The sequence below is a fragment of the Nematocida minor genome (assembly GCF_024244105.1).
Source record: "Nematocida minor strain JUm1510 chromosome Unknown 7734, whole genome shotgun sequence".
NCBI lineage: Eukaryota > Fungi > Microsporidia > Nematocida > Nematocida minor.
The window spans coordinates 1-19,828 of NW_026250359.1; the positions used below are offsets into that span (position 1 = coordinate 1).

The 19,828-nt window shown below is 40.3% G+C and overlaps 19 protein-coding genes across 19 annotated transcripts; 9 read left to right on the forward strand and 10 right to left on the reverse strand.

The window, feature by feature from the left end:
- Positions 1-334: 334 nt before the first annotated feature.
- On the forward strand, positions 335-1,054 carry NEMIN01_2233 (uncharacterized protein; the record flags this gene model as incomplete). Its single annotated transcript, XM_051478175.1, has 1 exon — positions 335-1,054. One exon carries the CDS (start codon positions 335-337, stop codon positions 1,052-1,054), a length of 720 nt encoding a protein of 239 aa, XP_051334135.1.
- Positions 1,055-1,227: 173 nt separating this feature from the next.
- On the reverse strand, positions 1,228-2,178 carry NEMIN01_2234 (uncharacterized protein; the record flags this gene model as incomplete). Its single annotated transcript, XM_051478176.1, has 1 exon — positions 1,228-2,178. One exon carries the CDS (start codon positions 2,176-2,178, stop codon positions 1,228-1,230), a length of 951 nt encoding a protein of 316 aa, XP_051334136.1.
- A 5-nt stretch (positions 2,179-2,183) lies between these two features.
- NEMIN01_2235 (uncharacterized protein) lies at positions 2,184-2,531 on the forward strand (the record flags this gene model as incomplete). Its single annotated transcript, XM_051478177.1, has 1 exon — positions 2,184-2,531. One exon carries the CDS (start codon positions 2,184-2,186, stop codon positions 2,529-2,531), a length of 348 nt encoding a protein of 115 aa, XP_051334137.1.
- Positions 2,532-3,014: 483 nt separating this feature from the next.
- NEMIN01_2236 (uncharacterized protein) lies at positions 3,015-5,858 on the forward strand (the record flags this gene model as incomplete). The annotated part of the gene is made up of 1 exon (XM_051478178.1): positions 3,015-5,858. The coding sequence occupies one exon, from the start codon at positions 3,015-3,017 to the stop codon at positions 5,856-5,858; it is 2,844 nt and encodes a 947-aa protein (XP_051334138.1).
- A 223-nt stretch (positions 5,859-6,081) lies between these two features.
- NEMIN01_2237 (uncharacterized protein) lies at positions 6,082-6,582 on the reverse strand (the record flags this gene model as incomplete). Its single annotated transcript, XM_051478179.1, has 1 exon — positions 6,082-6,582. The coding sequence occupies one exon, from the start codon at positions 6,580-6,582 to the stop codon at positions 6,082-6,084; it is 501 nt and encodes a 166-aa protein (XP_051334139.1).
- Positions 6,583-6,613: 31 nt separating this feature from the next.
- NEMIN01_2238 (tRNAThr (cytosine32-N3)-methyltransferase) lies at positions 6,614-7,540 on the forward strand (the record flags this gene model as incomplete). The annotated part of the gene is made up of 1 exon (XM_051478180.1): positions 6,614-7,540. One exon carries the CDS (start codon positions 6,614-6,616, stop codon positions 7,538-7,540), a length of 927 nt encoding a protein of 308 aa, XP_051334140.1.
- Positions 7,541-7,941: 401 nt separating this feature from the next.
- On the reverse strand, positions 7,942-9,456 carry NEMIN01_2239 (uncharacterized protein; the record flags this gene model as incomplete). Its single annotated transcript, XM_051478181.1, has 1 exon — positions 7,942-9,456. The coding sequence occupies one exon, from the start codon at positions 9,454-9,456 to the stop codon at positions 7,942-7,944; it is 1,515 nt and encodes a 504-aa protein (XP_051334141.1).
- Positions 9,457-9,868: 412 nt separating this feature from the next.
- NEMIN01_2240 (large subunit ribosomal protein L32e) lies at positions 9,869-10,285 on the forward strand (the record flags this gene model as incomplete). The annotated part of the gene is made up of 1 exon (XM_051478182.1): positions 9,869-10,285. The coding sequence occupies one exon, from the start codon at positions 9,869-9,871 to the stop codon at positions 10,283-10,285; it is 417 nt and encodes a 138-aa protein (XP_051334142.1).
- Positions 10,286-10,534: 249 nt separating this feature from the next.
- On the reverse strand, positions 10,535-11,920 carry NEMIN01_2241 (RNA exonuclease; the record flags this gene model as incomplete). The annotated part of the gene is made up of 1 exon (XM_051478183.1): positions 10,535-11,920. The coding sequence occupies one exon, from the start codon at positions 11,918-11,920 to the stop codon at positions 10,535-10,537; it is 1,386 nt and encodes a 461-aa protein (XP_051334143.1).
- A 401-nt stretch (positions 11,921-12,321) lies between these two features.
- Positions 12,322-13,059, reverse strand: NEMIN01_2242 (BirA family transcriptional regulator, biotin operon repressor / biotin---[acetyl-CoA-carboxylase] ligase; the record flags this gene model as incomplete). The annotated part of the gene is made up of 1 exon (XM_051478184.1): positions 12,322-13,059. One exon carries the CDS (start codon positions 13,057-13,059, stop codon positions 12,322-12,324), a length of 738 nt encoding a protein of 245 aa, XP_051334144.1.
- A 220-nt stretch (positions 13,060-13,279) lies between these two features.
- On the forward strand, positions 13,280-13,987 carry NEMIN01_2243 (dephospho-CoA kinase; the record flags this gene model as incomplete). Its single annotated transcript, XM_051478185.1, has 1 exon — positions 13,280-13,987. One exon carries the CDS (start codon positions 13,280-13,282, stop codon positions 13,985-13,987), a length of 708 nt encoding a protein of 235 aa, XP_051334145.1.
- Positions 13,988-14,120: 133 nt separating this feature from the next.
- Positions 14,121-14,462, reverse strand: NEMIN01_2244 (small subunit ribosomal protein S10e; the record flags this gene model as incomplete). The annotated part of the gene is made up of 1 exon (XM_051478186.1): positions 14,121-14,462. One exon carries the CDS (start codon positions 14,460-14,462, stop codon positions 14,121-14,123), a length of 342 nt encoding a protein of 113 aa, XP_051334146.1.
- A 358-nt stretch (positions 14,463-14,820) lies between these two features.
- Positions 14,821-15,447, forward strand: NEMIN01_2245 (DNA-directed RNA polymerases I, II, and III subunit RPABC1; the record flags this gene model as incomplete). Its single annotated transcript, XM_051478187.1, has 1 exon — positions 14,821-15,447. One exon carries the CDS (start codon positions 14,821-14,823, stop codon positions 15,445-15,447), a length of 627 nt encoding a protein of 208 aa, XP_051334147.1.
- A 439-nt stretch (positions 15,448-15,886) lies between these two features.
- Positions 15,887-16,231, forward strand: NEMIN01_2246 (uncharacterized protein; the record flags this gene model as incomplete). The annotated part of the gene is made up of 1 exon (XM_051478188.1): positions 15,887-16,231. The coding sequence occupies one exon, from the start codon at positions 15,887-15,889 to the stop codon at positions 16,229-16,231; it is 345 nt and encodes a 114-aa protein (XP_051334148.1).
- A 103-nt stretch (positions 16,232-16,334) lies between these two features.
- NEMIN01_2232 (INO80 complex subunit C) lies at positions 16,335-16,616 on the forward strand (the record flags this gene model as incomplete). The annotated part of the gene is made up of 1 exon (XM_051478174.1): positions 16,335-16,616. One exon carries the CDS (start codon positions 16,335-16,337, stop codon positions 16,614-16,616), a length of 282 nt encoding a protein of 93 aa, XP_051334134.1.
- Positions 16,617-16,796: 180 nt separating this feature from the next.
- Positions 16,797-17,396, reverse strand: NEMIN01_2247 (large subunit ribosomal protein L13Ae; the record flags this gene model as incomplete). Its single annotated transcript, XM_051478189.1, has 1 exon — positions 16,797-17,396. One exon carries the CDS (start codon positions 17,394-17,396, stop codon positions 16,797-16,799), a length of 600 nt encoding a protein of 199 aa, XP_051334149.1.
- A 268-nt stretch (positions 17,397-17,664) lies between these two features.
- Positions 17,665-18,447, reverse strand: NEMIN01_2248 (ribosome production factor 2; the record flags this gene model as incomplete). The annotated part of the gene is made up of 1 exon (XM_051478190.1): positions 17,665-18,447. The coding sequence occupies one exon, from the start codon at positions 18,445-18,447 to the stop codon at positions 17,665-17,667; it is 783 nt and encodes a 260-aa protein (XP_051334150.1).
- A 189-nt stretch (positions 18,448-18,636) lies between these two features.
- Positions 18,637-19,158, reverse strand: NEMIN01_2249 (uncharacterized protein; the record flags this gene model as incomplete). The annotated part of the gene is made up of 1 exon (XM_051478191.1): positions 18,637-19,158. One exon carries the CDS (start codon positions 19,156-19,158, stop codon positions 18,637-18,639), a length of 522 nt encoding a protein of 173 aa, XP_051334151.1.
- Positions 19,159-19,299: 141 nt separating this feature from the next.
- Positions 19,300-19,728, reverse strand: NEMIN01_2250 (uncharacterized protein; the record flags this gene model as incomplete). Its single annotated transcript, XM_051478192.1, has 1 exon — positions 19,300-19,728. One exon carries the CDS (start codon positions 19,726-19,728, stop codon positions 19,300-19,302), a length of 429 nt encoding a protein of 142 aa, XP_051334152.1.
- Between the last annotated feature and the right edge of the window lie 100 nt (positions 19,729-19,828).

Below are 19,828 nucleotides of genomic sequence, written 5' to 3' on the forward strand. Positions count from 1 at the left end.
CTCTTTTTCATCTTACATCTTCTCTGAATGGTTTACTCTTCCTGAATAAATAAATAAAAACCCTTTTGAAATTCAAAGAAAACTAAACATTTGAGTACATAAATAAAAAATAAAAATACAAATGAAAAAGAAAATTAGTTTTACAATAATCCAATATACACTTCTCTGTTATAGTCATCAGTTATTAGTCTACTAGTAGAAATTATGTAATCAATTAGTGTCTATCTTATCTTTTCATCTATTAGATACTCTGTTTTGTTTTTATCTTAAAGAACCAATCATCTCCAATCTTGTTTCATTTTTATTTATATCTGTTTGGTCTTCTGCAATAACAATGTACAACATAAGCACGCTTCTTCTGCTCGGCAACAGCTCCCTTACTGTTCTATTCGTTTCTATAGTGTATGCAGCCTGTGTTAAAAACAGCAATAAAGATCTCTTCCTATTCCTTCTCCTGAGCAAGATATGCACTTTCTTTCTTTTCTCCAGGGGAATTCTCCTGCAGAGAACAGTAGACCAAAAGTACGCCATATACGTGGTAGTATATGAGATGCTTTCCATTCTCTATCTATACCACATAAGCCTGCTCGCATTCGTGCACATGGCTACGTTGCTATGGTCTAACTCAGCGTACATACTTACGATTCTCTTGGGAATATACAACACATACATCCAGCACTCGTGGAGAAGACACAGGAGGCTCCTTTCAGGGGAAATAGACATCCTCTACTACAATCTAACCGTGTCCAGTGAAATACTGTCTTTTATATCTAGATTTGCATCTTCTCTTTATCTGATGTCTGATAACACGGTTGTATCTAAAATTCTTATTCTTTCATATCTGGTGATAAACATGTGGGGAACAGGAGGCTGTTTACTGGCTAGTTCTGCGTTTATTGTGCTCTGGTCGTTTAAAGATGTCCTGCTCGCCCAGTCCATCAGTGGAATAACTCTGTTCGTGCTGACATCTATCAAGTTTGGGTTTTTGCTAGCTGATAGGTACTTACAATGGAGCATAAAAAATGCGTCTCCCAAAAGAATAGCGCTGGAGTGATTGGATATCAGTGCATAGCACTATAGAACGAGTGCTACATCTCATTTATGTGTGCACTTCTCTAGTTTCCTTCGATGTTTATGTAAATATAGATAGTTCTCTCTATCTCTGCTATTTCAGGTGCTCTGAACTTGCGAATTATAAATGGATCGAGATTTTAAAGTGGTGTGAATTTATTCAAACGCGTATACTTTGTATATACAAGTATACTCTTTGTTTCCGTGGTTGGATTTTATTCTAAATATAATTCCTGTACACTTGGTTGCGGGGATGACGAACTGCTGGAAAGAGTCTCCCGGTATTTCGTACTCAAACTCTCCTACTCTCACGTGCTCGTTATTTACTATGCAGTCAACTGTAAATTTTTTTATGGCTGACTGTCTGTTATCGTACAGCGGATGGAGAATTCCTATTTTTCTGATTATTTTTTCATTTTTAAAAGCAATTGCCAGCTTTCCCTCTTCTCCTCCAAACGAGTAGCAGTGGTGCTTCGTGCACACTCTGTCAATTGCTACCTCAGCACTGAGCCCTTTGACTGGCCTGATCCAGTGCGCCTTTGAAAATGACTCAGTAGTTAGATCGTGGATTATCCTGGCGCCTTCTAGATAGTCTGCTACGTCTATCTCCTTGTGCTTACTGTGCAGAAAAGCCTCGAGCTCTGACACCTTTTCTGAAAGTAATTTGCTGTTATCCTCCAAGATCTGTATGTTTTTGTGGCATGTGTAGTTTATCCTGTATAGGAAGTATCCCACGGCCACCGACACAAGCAGAGAGGCATAGAGAGAAAAGTATCTCTGCACATTGCTGGCAGCTCTCTTTTTATGGCATTTCTGGTCTGCAACTCTATCTTTTTTTGTTTTGTAGAGTTTGCTTTCTTCTCCATCTTCATCTTCTGAAGTGTTTGTTGTTTTGTACGGAGTTTGGTCATCTGAGTCCTCTGTAAGGGTGTTCTCTTCTGCACTGTCAGACTCTACGCTGTGTTCAGGGGTCTTCGAGGAAGGGTGCGATGAGTATATGTTCCCAGGGATTGCTTCTCGCGGAGGAGCCTCTGCGCTGGGCGCTGTCTCTTTAATTCGAAGAATTTCCTCTTTCTTCTGTATTCTTATTGGTCTTCTGTTTTCCATGAAAAATGAAAAAGAGAGAAGGAAGAAGACAAATAGACCTTCTGTCAAATATTCCCGCAGTCTCTCTGGAGAAGATAAGCCCTCTTACTGGCTCAATCGGCAGATACTCGGTAGACTACAACACGCTAATGGAAGAGTATGAAGCCCAAAAAGGAAACACCAAGCTTCTTTTTCTCCTAACCGGCAATAATGACCCGTCAGTGTACCAGCTGATACCGCTGTTCTGCAAGCACTTTGGAATAAGCGTGTTCAAGATAGAAGAGAAAATGCACGTAAAGGGCACTCCTCCTGTCTTCATCAGAGTGCAGGAGAACGACCCTGTATTGGACACATTAAATCTTCAGACGATTTAGCACTGTTTTCATCACTCATTATATCTGTGCTAATGATAGTTGAAAAATAGGCTAAATTATTCCCCAGTGAGTTGATAGAAGAATACAGCAGTCACTGAGTGGAGAACTGTTTGTTTAATTTTCTAAACAGATTTAGGCAATATGATAGTTTACAGCAGGCGCTTAGAGCAATCAGGCAATAATAAACCTCAAAAAGGAAAGAGTGCTGTAATAGAAAGAATAGGATATTCAATGAGTGTATATCTCACTTTACCATCTGATAACATTTCAGAAGAAACCCGTATCTTTTTTAGAATAAATAGAGTTGTGTTTATTTTTATTTGATAAGATGATAGTAAATAAAAATAAAAATAACCCAGTGCCTCACAGAGAAGGAGCACACTGTGCCTGTGCATGCTTCATAAAATCACCATTCAATAGGCTGCCGCTCAAACACTGTCTCATCTTGTAAATAAATAGAGAGCAGAAGAGAAATACTCAAATATGCTAAATAGAAAACACTTAGTGCCAGAGGTACAAGAAAACACAGACATTGACGCTTCAGATGACTCCATCAGCCCCGTAGATGCGTGCCTGGACAGACTGGAGACTCTTCGCAGTGAAATATCGCATCCAAGCACAAACACAGATGCTCCCTCCATTGAGCTACAACTGGAATCTCTGTTCTCTGGGAGTAGCAGAAGAGTTGTCACAGAAATGGAGAGAATAGCCATCATTCTCTGCAGAATAGCACATAGAATAATTCGATCTGACTCTCTATCAGAGACCGACTACTCCATACTTCTCCAGATATTTGAGCTCGGATTGTTCCTCGGTCAGTTCAAAGACAGATGGCTCTCCCATCTAGACTCATCGCAGGCTCTCTCTGAGAACAAATGGGAGCCCGTTAAAGACTATGCAGCACCCAGCCAATTATTCCCTCCCGCTAGAGAGCTAGTGTCTTTGGCGCAGGAGTACATCCTAAGACAAAACATCCTCACAGGCAACAGATGCGATCTATGCGCATATGCACTAGCGAATATAAACGGTATATACGCCCCAAGTGTTTCCCTTCTGATGAAACAGCAGATAAGACCCAGTGCATCAAATGATAAAACAGAATTAGATTCAGAGCAGCTTGACGGCCTTGAAAATACAGAAGAGCCTGCACTCCCGCTGAACTACTTCTACTTCCTGCTCTATGCCCTCTCGAAATCTTCCGCTGAAAAGGCGAAAATTTTTACCCACTGGGTTCAAGAGTCTCCCGGAGAGCTGGAGGGAGATATTTTCTACCTTCCAAATATAGACGAGAAAAAATACTTTGCAGCAGAAATTCGAAAAATAAGAGACACTGATGCAGCGATAGAGATAGTTAGAGCGAGCAGTTCGCACTTTCTCTTCTATCACGCACAGGCAATCATTCAGGCTCATCGAAGAAACAAAATAACCACGAAGGCGCTGAGTGAAATAGTTGTAAGCACGTATCACAAGGAGAATGTGGAGCACACAGTTCAAATTTTGCAAAATATTTCCAAATACAACCCGGTGGCATCTGAGTCTCTTACCAAGTCTCTGATAATCATGGGCGAAGCCGTTGAGCTGGCTGAATACTTCTTCAAGACAGCATTCATCATAGATAGAGACTATGCTGAGTCATGCCTATTGTGCATTGGCAGAATATCATGCATTCCCAGGGGCACACTTAATCTGCTGTGTGGAAGTGATTATTTCGGTGTACTGTGCGCTGAAAAGGGGACATTCACGCAGGTTGTAAAGACAGTAGTTGAAATGCACTGCAAGGAGACAGGCGAAGTGCAGGGGAATGAAACAGTCACTAGGTCTCCGTGGAATATCAGGCTGTTCTGCAGGAGAGCCATTCAGGCACAGAATATTTCACTAGAATCCCTTGAAAGAGGCTTGATCCTTATGATGTACTTCCCAAGCGAGTCCAACACGGTAAAACAGACAACATGGGACATGATAGAAAGCAAAGGCATGCAGTCTGTGGTAAAAGCTGTGGAAGGAGCACTAGCCGCTCTATCACTAACTAAATCGCCGTATGCTCCATCTAATGAAGGCGCCCCAGAGAGATCAGAGAGAATAGAGCACATTCTGGACATACTAAACCACTACCGAGAAATACCAGCCGTGCAAAAGCAGCTATTAAGAATATCCAAGCGCACAGGATTGCTTCCTGTTTTGGCAAAGTATGATCCTGATCTGTTCAGCATTAAGTGCATCCGAAGAGAGATAGATAGGCTAAAGTCTGATATAAAGGGCCTGCACGAGTTTCTCATGCAGCTGAAGACACGGGACGAGCTTCGGTACGACTCCTTCTGGTTTGCGCAAGCAAGAAAAAACATTTCATTGGGGAGCACCATCAGATCACTGAACTCGGTTATGCTGCAGGATGATATGCTGTATCTTCTGAACAACGAAGAAGACATCGTATACTTACTGCGACTGGTCACACGCAGGCCCATTCCAGACACTCTACTGGCATCTTCATTAGTGGAGAAGCTGGACGGAGAAACGGAAAACGAAGAAGGGCTGATTCTCGGAGAGAACTCACTGATAAGTGCGAGTGTGCCAAACAAGCCGCTGACTGTCTATGCCATCCTCATACAAAAGGAGTTTACAGGAAGACAGAGCATCATACGAGCCATTTCATCTGACTCAGAGATAGAAGTGTTTATTCGCGATGGAATACTGCTATTCAGATGGCAGGGAGCATCAAAAGAGAAGAAGGATGCTATTGAAGAAAGAGAGTGCAGGATAAACTATGCATTCAGCAGCAGTTCACTGAACAACGAAGAATCAGGTAAACTGAGCCAAAATAGAGACAGCCAGAAGAGCGAAAAAAGAAGCGGAAGAGGATGGAATGTTTCTATCGCTGTGTCAGTGGGGAGCAAAGAGTGCCAGATAAAAATAGAAGATTTTTCAGTTTCTATGCCATACGGCCTGAAAGCATCTAGCGTAGTTATTGGAGAAGAGTTCAAGGGCGTTCTTAAGAGAGCTCTTATTCTCGAGGAAGGATACAAAAAGGGCAGACTCTCTAGCAGGCCAAGCGAAGAGTACTACATAGACAATTTAGTTGCTATTGAAAAGTCTTGCCAGTATTATGGAAAGTTCGGTCTGCTAATAGACTCAACTGTTCCGTACACCATACACGGTCTCTCAAAGGTAAGGATGGTGAATGTTTTTAAAAGCGCAGGCAGCCAGTGGAGAAAGAGCGAAAGACTGTGTAGATACATAGCAAAGCTCTCATCAAAGCACTACCAGATAGAAGAAGCACTGCACAGCCACATACTGCCATCTGAGCCCCTGCCTGATTATTTGATAAGGTGAAAATGCCAATAAGTGAGAATAATCTATACCTTACATTTGAAAAAATAAAAATAAATGCAAAATAAAATTTATTAGAAATACTAGATATACAGTCTTTGGAAAGAACAACTTCGCTGTACTTTGTTCTGCAACTGTAAGAATAGTAATTATAGATGGGCAACAAAAATAATTTATTGAACAGATATTCTGTAGAAATGTGTTTGAAGTGAGTTTATCTTGCGGACTATTTGCCATCTCTTATTTCACAGCTGTCGTAGTGCGCAAGCGCCTTTTTGAGGACGCTCTCAGAGAACTCTTGTCTATAGTGGAGTGTCTCTGCAGAGTATAGCAGATAGGGCAGGGATGTCTTGAACACCGTTGTATTAGAGCACAGAATGACAATGTCCGGGAATATTGTCCTGTTTTCTTCTATAAACTGTGTTATTTCTGAATATTCCACTTTTCCATCTTTGGGGTTCATCTGGGACATAAAGTCTCTGTGGTTTTCTTCGTACTCTTCAGACTTAACAGGGCCCTCCAGTACTGTAAACTTTACATTGTACTTGCTAGATAGCTTGCTAATGTACTCCTTTGGAATACACCCGTATCTGTTCAAAACAAGCACATTAAGCGGCTTTCTGGGTGACGGGCTTGCGCTTTCGTGTCTGCTCCTTCGCATGTAGAAGTAGAAAATCGCTACCTTAGATGCTACTATGCACAGTACAATTAATAGGCCGATGAGCATGAATATTAAAATATTTTCTTAATTTAATCTCATGAGAGTCTTAACAGAAACAGAAAACAAATACAAATACAACGTGTGGGACAAGGCAGAAATGCCCGAAGAGTACATGGCACAGGCAAAGATGAAAATAGAAAGAGACAATGCACAGGAAAAAAAGGAGTACGAAATATCCTATGAGCCGTGGGATGTGTTCTACAAAAGATACAGCAGAACATTCTTCAAAGAGAGGCAGTGGATAAGCAAAGAGCACCCAGAGCTACTCGTTCATTCGAATAAAGTGCTGGAGATAGGGTGCGGAACAGGGAGCACTCTGATTCCTCTGATAAAAGCCAGACTAGACAGAATGAACGACTATTTGCAGAATAGCTCTAGTGCGAATAATAATGAAGTAAAAAATGGTGATGGAGATGAAAGTGCGGAAATCATAGATATCTCAGACAGCGACCTGCTAAAGTGCAATAACGTATACGGGATGGACTACTCTCAGACAGCAGTTGGGCTACTGCAGTCTTGCATTCCCAGACTTGCCTCTCACTTTGCGCCCGGGGATGTTACGAAAGTAGGAGAATATTTTACATTCGGTGGAAAAGTCTTGGACTCTGTGGATATCATTCTCCTTATCTATACACTCTCAGCTGTGCATCCATCTGCATACCCATCTGTTTTTAGGCTGATGCACAGGACATTGGGGGCAGGAGGGATAGTTATATTCAAAGACTACTATGAAATGGATCTGACGCAGCTGCGGTTCAAAGAGAGCCAAGTGTTGGATAAAAACCTGTACGTAAGAGGAGATGACACGTACGTATACTACTTCAGCAGGTGCGAGATAGAGAAACAGATCGAAGGCCTCTTTAGGATAGTAAAGTACAAAGAAGACAGAAAGCTGGTGATAAACAGGAAGACTCAAAAAGAGATGTATAGATGCTTTATAGAGATAAAGCTAGAAAAGCTATAGAATCCCACCCGATAGAGATAATAGCTAGCACAGAAAATAAAGACTTTCTTCAAGAGACAGCTTTAATAAAAATACACATTTTATTTTTTCGTACATTCTTTGCTTTTTTGTCCGTAAGAAATTCCAATAAATAAAAACTCTTATGGCTACAGTTCTCTTCAACTCCTTTGGCAGTAAGGTAAAAATAGAACTAGAGATAAACAGTTTACAATGTTGGTGAGAAGATAACTATTTTGAGCTTAAAGCGGATTTTATTTCAGTTGATTGTTGTATATCATATTTTATTTATATTTAGATGGTTTAGACCATCAGTACAACTCTAGTGTCTTTAGACTGTCTGTTCTTTGTAAGTGTGGACTGTCTATCTGCGCAATCAGTGCTAGAGATAGCAATCGATCTGACTATACTTCTAGTTTTTTCAGTAAGATATACTCACTCAGTTTAACCAAAATAACAAGAACTACAAACACCACCACACATGCTAGCTGAATATTCAGTACTGACTTTCTTTTCAGCTGTCTGGCGAATGTATTTGCTGTTGTTGCTGTTGTTCCTTCTGCATTCGGCCCTGCTGTTGTTCCTGTTGCTGTTGCTGGCTCTGCTGGTCTTGCTGTTACTGCAGGAAATATTATGTTTATTTCCTCTTCTGTTTCTCTCAATATTTTATCTATGTGATTTTGGCTATTATTCTCGTACTTTATTTTAAAGAGATCACGCACTGCATCATGCCACTGTTTATACTGGTATTTAAACACTTTTAGGTGTTCTTTGCCACAATATAAGTTTTCCAAAGGGTATACTCCATATTTCACGCATTCTAAGCTATCTCTAAAATACATATTTTCGTATTTAATTTGGAACATAGCAGATATATCATTAGCCCAGTCATCGTTTTTCCTTTTCCATTCTCCTTTGGTTAGAAAGCGGAAGAGCTTATCTATAAACGCAATTTGTTCTTCTGCTGAGCCATTTTGGAAAGAAAAAGTTGTGTTGCTACTTCTTATGCCAATAAGAATCATGCCATATGCTGCCTCTTTTGCGAAGATATAGAGTGACAGCATGTCGTCGTATGACAGGTTTAGAGCATCAAAGTTGGTCTCATATGTCTTGGTGTTTTTGTTATACCTAGACAGGCTCCCTCCGTGCATTTTCAGTATTTCCATCACTCGGATTATTCTGGGCATACCAGACTCGTCATTGCTTACTAATGCTTTTTTAGCTCCTGTTGTGTCTCCCCATTCCATATCTGAATAATTAATGCCGTTAAGAGGACCGTATATTTTATAGAGCTCTGAGGAAGCCGAGTGTGCGTTTATTGCCTTGCATAAGTCATGCATCACGTATTCATCTACTTTGTTCATATTAGATAATAGATTATTCAAAAAATATTCATCTAGAATTTTGTAGTATGCATTTACATCTATGATCTCAGCGTTTTCCTTCCCAACTCGCACGAGTGTGTTGATGATGCTTTCGGTGGCACTGAGTGCTTTCTGTATAACATCCACATCAGAGAGGTCTGGGTTTTCTTCTAATTCCAGCACAATTCTGGACATAAAAGTGGCTTTTCTCAGGTTGGGCATTTCTGGAAGCTCGTACATCTCATGCCACCCAATATCATATTTAGACACGATTGCGTTCACTCTTTCAAACATATTGCCGTTCTGGGATAAAACTGCGGGTTCTTCTACAGGAGGCTTCTCCTGACTTTTTTTATCCAATGAAAAAGAAAAAACATTTTCGGCACCTTCAGTGTTCGCGCTCTCTTGTGTAAGTCCTACACCTTCTTCCAAGATAGTCTGCTCTCTATCTGGCTGAGCGCCTTCATGATCTTCTTCCTTTTCTGTTTTATTTTTTTGCGATTTTTCTTCAGTATTTCCACTGTGATCTGCTGTTTCTTCTAAGTTTAGCTCCATTAAATTTTTTATCAAAGATGCAAATAAAAATGTAAAAATAGCAGATACTTCTTTATTCATAGTTAAGCCCTCTGTAGGCTGCATAGAAAGTAATGTTCACACAAGAATAGCGCACCATCGACAGATATCTATAGATCTATAGACAAATATCACATCAAACTACAGCCACCAGTTATATTCATATGTTCTACACAGCTATTGGCCACTTCAGTCACCGTTTGTATTGCTTTTCTTCATAGATCTAAGAATGTGCCAAAAGAGCTGTGGGCTCTCTATATCTCCTCTATTCGTTGGATGGTCAGCAGATAGCAGCCAGTGGCTGCGCAGTCTGTAGCTTTTTCTAGCTTTTTTGTGCAAGAGAGCGCACGAATATTTCTTTTTTTAAAAATATTTTTAGCCCCAGACAATTACCATGGAAGACTTATTGCAGACTACCCCATTAGTCAGATTCGTAAAAGTAAAGAAGACAAAGAGAGAGTTCAACCGGTTCCAGAGCGACCAGTTCAAGAGACTCAGCAAGTCCTGGAGAAAACCCAGAGGTATTGACAACAAAGTAAGAAGAAAGGTCAAGGGAACCATGGTCATGCCCACTATTGGATTCAAAGCAGACAAGCTGGTAAGACACGTTCTCCCAAACGGATTCAAGAAGGTGATAATCTACAACATAAAAGACTTAGAAGCACTAGTCTCCCTGAACAGAGTGTACTGTGGAGAAATATCCAGCTCAGTCGGTGCCAAGAAGAGAATAGACATAGTCAAGAGAGCAGCAGACCTGGGAATCGTCCTGACCAACGGAACTGCAAAGATAACTGTGCAGAAACTCGACTAATTTATCTACAGCCAGCAGAGAAATGCTCTTAAGAAATACCAGAATAAATTAATCTATTTTATACTGTCTTTTCTTTTCTGCTTCCAGTAAAAACTTTCATTAAATAGCGAATAAAGAGCTGCATTTCTCTTCATATCACTGCCCATTCTGCATATATTCTTTCTGATTTTTACTCTAGGGTGTGTCTTCCATCCAATTTGCTACTTTGCCTCTCACTTACTCCTTCTAAGCTATCTCTCTAATGATCCTTTATGTGTTAGTTATGTTCAAAGTCCACAGATTGTTTTCTCTGACAAGCTGTACGATTACTGTGTTACTCGATACCTTCTGTGGCAGATCTGATGCAAACACGTATGCTATAGGAGCAACTGTTTTATTTTTCTTTACTGGCTGATTTTCTGCATATTGAGTGGTGATGGATATGTTTTTCATTCGTGCATACTCCAAAGGAGATGCTTTGCAATTATTCAGTGAGTCTTCTAAATAAACCAATAGATCGATGCATGTCTGTGCATCTACCACTGAAGAGTGCTCTTCCTGCTGTATCTCTCTTTTGAGATATGTGCTGGCGAGTGCCTGCAGTTTGTACCTGTGGTGTGTTCTGCTGTTGTATACCAGTGAAGTGTCTACTATTTTTCTATGGAAAAGATTCATGGCCATCAGATCGTGCGATATTGAGTGTCCTACTAGCACAGTGTTCGCACCTACGATGGAAGAAAGGTCATACAGAAGGGCCTCGTATGGGATGCTTCCCGTGTGGCTTATTCTGCTGTCGCTTGTACTTATATCTATCTCTGCATTATCTCTGAATGGCTTGCAAATTCTGCACATGCATTTTGTCTTATAGCTGCTCTCTGTTATTCCTGTGATCTGAGAGATGTAGTCCACTATCCTGCCAGATGGCTCTACTATTTGATCATAAACTACTGCTTTGCTGCCATCTACTATGCTTATCCTGGCTAGCTCAGTGCCCAGATCTGTTAGCACCATCTCGCAGTCTATCGCAAGAATGCTATAGGATGTGTTTTTGTAGTAAGTCACCATTTCTCTCTTATTAACCAATACCACATCGTAGTAGTGACTATTCTCTTCTATGCTATCTGTCTCATTTGCTGGTTCTTTTTCTATTTTCTTTACCACAAGTGGTTTCTGTTGAGACACTTCGTTTAGTAGTTCTAGCGAACTGTACTCCTTGTAAAAGATTTTCTTTTCGGAGATGGGAATAGTGTACAGTCTGTGATCCACTCCTTCGGTGTATAGCGAGTCTATCTCTTCCATAAGATACTTCTGAATGTTCTCTTCTGTCAGTGCAGTGCTGCCTTGGTTGTTGTTGTTCTTTTTCACTGTTTTTCTCCTTGTTGCATGGATATAAATAGGGATATCCTCTGACAGAGGACATTCTCTGAGCGGAGCACTGAATTTTCCATTTCCGTAGTCCAGTGTTTTTTCTTTTTCTTTCTTCTCTGTGTCTGATATTACCACAAGTATGCTGTGTATGGACTTGGCATTTGATATATCAGCCAAGGCGGCTGCGCTCTTTCTCAGCCTGCACGCAGCAATGAAAGCCGACAGTTTCTCCATTGATACGTGTTCCTGTTTTTTGTATTTCATTTTAATTGGCATCTTATCCTGCATCCCTTGGAATAATAAATTAATTATTATTCTTGGATTATATTCCACTGCCTTTTAAGAAGAAAGCCAGCTTGCAAGAAAAAGAACGCCAGAAGAACCCCTCTAGTTAGGCTGTAGCGCATAAGATGACAGAATAGCTCTAATGTTTTATTAAAATGCAAAAATGTGTACTTATTAGGAAATATTGTCAATAGATAGCTGATAGCAGTGCAGAAGAAGACAATCTACCATCTGAAAACGTTTAGTTTATTTTTCTTGGAGATATAGCAAACAATCACTCTTGCACTACTTGGCTAATAAACCGTGCTAAAGATGGATTAAAAAATAGATCAGATAGACTGCATAGGAAATGGTAAGATCGCTGGTGTAATTAGATAGTTTTATTGTAAATATCGCTCTGTTTTCTATATGCAGGCTTTCCTATGCACTCTATTCTCCTGTCTGTTGTAGGAGTACTCATCCGCAGATAGACAGAGAGTATTTCCGCTCTCTTCCTGTATGGTCAGGCTGTCTTCTATCCTCAGAATAAAACATGGCTTATCGTTGTACATTATGTAGTTGTATGGAAAATAGTTGCTCCAATTAGAGTACTCCTTGTTCTGTGCACTCTCCTGCATGAATACTCTTTCTATCTCCTCCAGCAGCCTGTCAAACATCTCATTTTTATCTATCTGTATGCCTGACAGTTCTTCAACGCTTTTGTAGCCGCTCATTCCTGTTTTTTTCGGGATATTTAGGTTAATTCCCACTCCGAGTATGCTGATGTACTCGCTTGTTTCTATGGTTGCATCTGACTTTCCTATCATGTTGGAGAGCACTCCTGCTACTTTGTACTCTGCTCCGCCCTTCATCATGTATACATCATTGGGCCATTTAATCAGCACATCGCACACACCGTACGATGCCAGTATTTTTCGAATAATATTTGATGTAATAATGGGCGTGTTAACGAGGTGGTTTTTCATGGAGAGAAGAACAGAAAAAGTGAGGGAGCCGTCTGATGAGATCCAATTCGTATTTGCTCTTCCTTTCCCCTTTGTCTGAGCAGAAGCAATGACAGCAGTGGGAATGCTCATCTCTTTGTAATTGTTTATGCAGTACTCCTGCGTTGATGGGAGCTCTTCTTTTCTTACGATGTGCATCAGGAGTGCTAATAAAAAGTGCTAAATAAAATTGCAGAAGTGTGAAAATATTCGGATAAATTTAATAAAGGATACGATATACCTAAAGCTGCATTCTTAGATCGCTCTTAAGTGCTTCTGTTCTCTCTTTTGCTTATTTTCAGTGATACATTGCTTTGTTTTGTTTCTATGGCTATCTCTGTCTTATCTTTCCTATTTAGATACATATTTATTTATTTGCATGAAGATAATAGGAGTGACAGGAGGGCTCTGCACAGGCAGCGCAACGGCAATGAAGTACATAGAAGAGAAAGGATACCCCGTGGTAAGAAAGAGCGAGGTGTTCAGCTATTTAAAAAGCATAGATAGCCTATCTAAGTGCAATCTGTGCACAGAGCTATCCAAAAAAGAAAACACTTTGAAGAGACAGGTGGCTCTGCATCTGGTAAAATATATAAAAAACAGAGAAATCTTTTTCAGACTTGCATGCAAAGAGGTGGTGTTCGTAGAAGTGCCGTTTCTATACGAGTGCGAGTTGGAAGAGTATTTCGACAAAGTTGTGGTGGTGACATGCGGGCCAAAAACACAGGAAGAAAGAATAGAAAGTAAGTACGGCGCATCAGAGGGAAAGAGAAGCAGCAGAGTCTTCTCTAAAAAGAACATAGAAGAGATTCTTAGTGCGCAGATACCCATTGTGGACAAAAGAAAGAAATGCGACTTTGTCATAGACAACAATAAGAACATCGAGTTTACTAACTACCAGCTGGATCTTCTCCTATACAACTACTACAGATACTCTCTCTTCCATATTTCCGTTATTCTCATAGGTCTTCTATCTGTTCTCCTCCCCATCCTAATCAAGTATAAAGATACGGTGCCAACCAAGGTAATAAACAGTAGACTAAAAAGGATAATAAGCAAGCTTAGAAGAAAGGTAGAAAAGTCATAAACACGGATATAAACAAAGAGAAAATGTGTCCAAATAAAAAATGACACTTTTAAATAAACAAATACGCTTTAAATTTGCAGCGGCTCTAGCAGAAGAAATCCATAAAGATAAGAGCGGTAACTAGAATGTATATTTATTCTTTGAATACTATTTCCTCTGCCTCTGCTTCTACCTGCTTGTTCTCTGCCAGGGGGTTTGAGTCGTATAACGATGGATAGTCATTTTCTGTCAGATAGTGCTTTCTTCTGATGTATTCTATTCCCTTTGTAGTAAGTGTGTAGTATCCGTGTTTCCATGCGAAAGACTTATCTAAGCATCCTCTTGACACCAAGCTTCTAACTATTTTCATAACTTTAAGATTTGAAATATCAAAGTGAGGGTGTGGCTTGAGAGTTCTGCTGTGCTCAACTACAATACAGCCGTTGTCGAATATGAATCTCTGGACTTCCTTTATTTCGTTTGTTGGAATGTGCATTCTTGCAAGGATATAAAAAAAAATAAAAAGAATTTACTCTCTGCAGCTGGTAAATATTTCCTAGCACAGGTAGCCCCGCCATCGCAGAGCGCAGAAATATCCACTCCACTTCCAAATCGCATGATTGCTACGGTGCTTTCATGGTTTCTTGTGCGAGTATACAAACGCTGTGTCTTAATATGGAAATAGATAAGATAAGAAATAGCTCCAAGATAAAAACGTATAAACACTGTGCGTATCATAAACATTGCAGAATATGCGCCTTCTACTGCTCTTGCACACTCTTGCATGCGTCCTCTATTTCAGTGTCCGTTATTACTTCCTATGTATGTCGTGGAATAATAAAATATTTTATTGCATGTGCGACCAAGAAGAACTTCGCAAACTGTGGCTGTGCCAGAAGACAATTTACCAAATGATGAAGGACAGAGGCTACGTTGTCTCTGACTCTGATTTAGACATGACCCTAGACGCATTTAAAAGCGAGTATACGATACTGGTGACCACGGGAAGCAAACACGCGCTGTCGATGCTCTTCCAGCACAGCACCATTGCAGGAAAGCAGCTTTTTGTCTTCTTCCCAGACAGCGCGTATTTCAAGGCAAAAGATATCAAACTCTACATTTCCACTCTTGGAAAACAAAACATCCACAACGGAATTATTGTCTGCAAAGAGACTCTTAAAGCGCACAGCCTCAAGGCGCTGGACGAGTCGAGAAAGGACTACGACTTGGAGCTGTTCTACGTAAGGGAGCTCTTGTTCAATATAACCAAGCACAGGGATGTCTCCAAACACATTCTTCTAAGCGAAGAAGAAAAACAAGGCGTCCTTAAAGAGAGAAAAATAGGAGAGGCGCAGCTCAAGAAAATTCTCATGGAGGACCCCGTCAATAAATATTACGCAGGAAAAAGAGGCCAATTGTACCGGATTGTGAGAAATTCAGAAACAGCTGGAATATCAATAGAGTACAGGATAGTTGAATAAATCTCATTAGCCATGCATTCTAATTATTTTTATATTTTATATTTTATAGGGCATGGCGCTCCTTAGGATGGGAATTATAATGGCTGTTTCGTCCGCTGTTATATTTCTAAGCATTAATCCCATCTATGAGATCAGTGGAAAAACAGAAGACGTGCTAATCAACTTCACAAATGGCTTAGTGCTACTCTTACTATGTATATACTACATGCTAATACACATAATATAGCAGAACAATCCACGTGCCACCCCTCTCTTCGTATGGATTGATTCTTTGATTATCTTATCAGTTGGGAGAAATTTGGTTCAATTTTCATCTGGTGTTCTGTGCTACTACACTCTCTATACTGGCTACGAATAAATTTTGCAATGAATACTTGTATTGCCATTGAAGTGCAGAGCAAATAGATGGCTTTAATATTTTATTTTTCTATTTCTGTATATGGGACTCGTCAAGCTGCTCTTTGGTTTTAGAGATGCAGTAGTTCCGGTGGTTGTCTCAGAGGGCATTACCCTGCTGGAGGCTGCATCATCCAATTCGAGTGTTCCATTGAGAGGAGCCTGCGAGGGGTCTTTGGCATGCACAACGTGCCATGTGGTGCTAGATAAAGAAGTGTACGATAGACACAGCAGCACAATAACGGAAAGAGAGGAGGATCTGCTCGATACAGCAAAACTCCTCACTGCAACCTCTCGTCTCGGCTGCCAGGTAAAGGCATCAATGGACATGCACAACAAGCTGATCAGAATACCAAATATAAATAAGAACATAGAAATGCCAAAGTAGCTCCCATCCTGTGCACTAAAACATTTTGCTCGAGTTTTTCAAGAAAGACTGCTGCAAATGAGCTAGCGTATTTCGATGGTTTTATTTTAGCAAATATTGAGAAATGAAAGAAAAGAAGAACAAAACACTCAAACAGCTGCAGACAAGAATAGCAGCAGAGTATCCCTCGTACGCCTCCCTCTTCACAAGGGTCTCTGTGGAGCCGCAGCTGCAGCTATGCGATATAACAGGCCTTCCTGCGAAGTACGTGTGTCCAAGAACAGGCCTGCAGTACAGCTCGAGCAAAGTTTATTCGAAGATAAGAGAAATTCCAACGGAGCATGCACAGATCCTCGGAAGCATAAGACAGCTCGGAAAAGAGCTAAGCGCGCTGACCAAGAAGTAAAAGAGAAGGCTGGATCATGGAAGGAAAAAGTTTTAGCGGGGATAAAGCATGAGAGCAAACTTGAGATAATTTAGCACAATTTAGAAACAGTCTAGCAGAGAAGTAATCATAAATCCACGAGATTGGAATAAAAATAGATCTGATGGATACTAAAAATAAAAAGAATAGCAATAGTTTGATTTATTCGATATTGGCAAGAATGCTATCTAGTTCCCTTTTGAATGCATCGCTGGAGACAAGATCGCTCTTCTTTTGGTTTTTCATTTCCTTTTCTTTCTCGGCAACTGCGACTCTCTTCAGTCTCTCGCTTTCAAACTTCTCCAGAAGCCCTGCACTGGTCCATCCCATGCGCTCGCACAGCTGGCCCATTGTGCTTGTCTTTGTCACTGGGTTTAGCTTTGTCTCTGCTAGTGCCTGAGTTACAACGACTCTCTCTACCAGCTCGTACTCCATGGGAATCCCATCGTACACCTTCAGTCTGGCGTAGTCTTCAGCTCCTCTGGCTCCCTTGTAGTTAAGCATCCCTCGGACTACTCTCTTGAGGCACTTTGATGGCTCCTTGTAGTGGAATGGCCCCTTCTTTGGGTTGACAAGGCATCTCTTTCTCTTTTTGTCTTTATATATACTTACCATTCTATCAATGGGCGAGGAAAAGATGGTTCCTTCAGCCCTCAACAGAACTACGCTGTATCCCTCTCTTAGCGACTTAGCTACGTAGGCAGCTAGTCTTCCGACTATATGACCCTTTGCATCAATGACAAGTTTCTTTCCGTGTACCATTTACTTGGGTAGTAAAATTAAAAAAAATATTTGAAAGAATAATTCAGTTGGCCAGCAAATAATTATTTACTGCAAAAGCAAAAAAGAAATGCATTCACTGCCAACTGCCAGAAAGAGATGGAGCAGCATGCATGCCCTTCCTCTTACTATAGTGCTACACATTGCACCTTTTTAAAATACATCGGCTGAACTGAAATTGTCATTGTGTGATTTTTTATTTTCTCTGGTTAGTGTGCAATAGGAGACAAACAGCTCATTTGCATAGGGTCTATTTTCTTCCTCTGAGCGCTCTGCCTTTGCTTAGCTGCACTTCTCTGAGATCCTGTCTCTCCAGATGCAGCACTCCCATTCTGCTATTTAAGGGCCCTTTTTCTACGTTCTTTATCTTCTTTTCCGTTTGTCTTACAGACTTGCTGGCCTCTTTATGCTGCTGCAGCTTCATTCTGTGCTCTTCAAGGACTGTAAGGGTGATTGGGCCGAGGATATGGACCAGTTTGAAAGGCGATGCTTCTATCTCCAGCAGATCCAGAGTGATTGTCTTCTCCTCTACGTTTATTCCCAGCCCGTACTTTATCACTCCCAGGCCAACAGCCGGGGGAATTGAGTCTCGTAGGAGATCTAGCAGCATGTTCTGGCTGTGTGCATCTGTGCTGTGCGGGTCTCTGTGCAGGAGAAGAATGTGCAGCATATTTCTAAGCATGTTTACATCTTTGACTTCGTGATTTACCTTGTACTGCACTAGATCAGTTATTGAATATTCGTGTGTTCTTCCTATGATGATTCTTGGCTCGTTGCTTTTGTTGCAGTACAAGTACACAAAAAGCGAGCACTCTTTTTTCTTCATCAGCCCCTCAAGCCGCCCATTGGAGACAGACGTGTTTGAGGCAGTTGGCTGGTACACTCCATCTTTGTCTGTGTATTTAACCGAATTCTGCAGCAGGTTTAAGAACAAGCTGATAAGCGGAGAGAGCGCTGGGTTATTTGGAGAGGGCGAAATAACAAGAAGTCTCTTGCTTGATTCAACGACTGTTGGCTTTTTTTCTTTTTTCATGGAGCAAAAATATTTTGGGCTCTTTAAGCAGAAAACAGAATAAGAAGAAAAGAGTTTTATTGCTCGTTTTTGCTCTCGAAGAATAGAGGTACTAGAGACAAGGGCTGATTAATATTGCTGGCTGTGCAGTGCTTTGTGTTATTTACTACTAGATCTGGCAGCCTTCTCTCTATTTCTTCCTTTATTCATTCATTCTTCCTTCTTTCCTCCATTCATTTTTCTTTCCTCCATTCTTTGTTTTAGCTCTTTTAGTATATTATTCATTCTTTGTTCTAGCTCTTTTATTGTGTTCTTCATACTTAATTTTAATAGTTCTTTATAGCTCTCTATGATTCCAAGCTTTCTATCTATCTCTTCTATTTCTTTCTGTTTTTCTTTTATAATTCTTTCATTCTCTTCTATAAGGTCTTGTTTTAATCTAATTAGTTTTTCTATTTCTTTTTGGTCTTCTTCTGAATACATTTTCTCTGGCAAATCTTCTTCTTTCTTTGCATTGCCATTATTTTCCATAACTTGGTTAGAGGAGCCAATACTTGAGCTTTCTATCTTGTTTGCTTTTCTTTTTTCTTCTTTGCATGGACTAGCACTACTGCACATGCTATCGAAGTCAAATGTACTTCCTCTACAGCCTTCAATAAAGAGAAAAAGCACCACTACGCCCATACTCAGAACTATCTTTAGTTTTTGTTTTTCCACCCTATTTCCTAGCATAAAATTAAAAATTAATTTGAAAATATATCACTTGATAAAAGTGGACACTATCTCACTAATAAACATCATAAATAACCACTGAATAAATCCATAATTTAATTAAAAACAATTTTTCTTCTTTTTTCATAAAAACAGCACCATCTACCACGGGAATATCTCAAGATATCTTTCTATGTATTTGTCAACTGCGTCTGGATTAGATTTCAGCTCTTCAGTTCTCTTCATTCTTGAGTTATTGTTTGTTTTATAGCATTTACTCTCTGCTGCATCTTCTCTACTGTCTGGTCTGTCTAACTCTTGCTTCCTATTGTCCAATATAGCAGGGTCCTTATTAGCCCATTCCCAATCTACCTGTTCTTCATTCTTTTCTCTACAGCATATGTTACTCTTCATTACATGCTCTCTAGTTGAATTTGTGCCACTTATCTCCTTCACTTGCCGCACATGTGCATCTGCACTCTGTCTATTCATTGTACTCGGCACCAAACCACATAGTACAAATTTAATGGCAAGCAAAAGAACTCCCAAGACACTGCACAGTACTCTCTTTCTGTAATTTTCAATCTGCATTCTTTTCCTGCACTGCACATGCTGTATTTATACTTATTAGAATAAACTTTTATCTTTGTGATCAATTGGCAATATATCACATTCTTGTCCTCCAATCAGT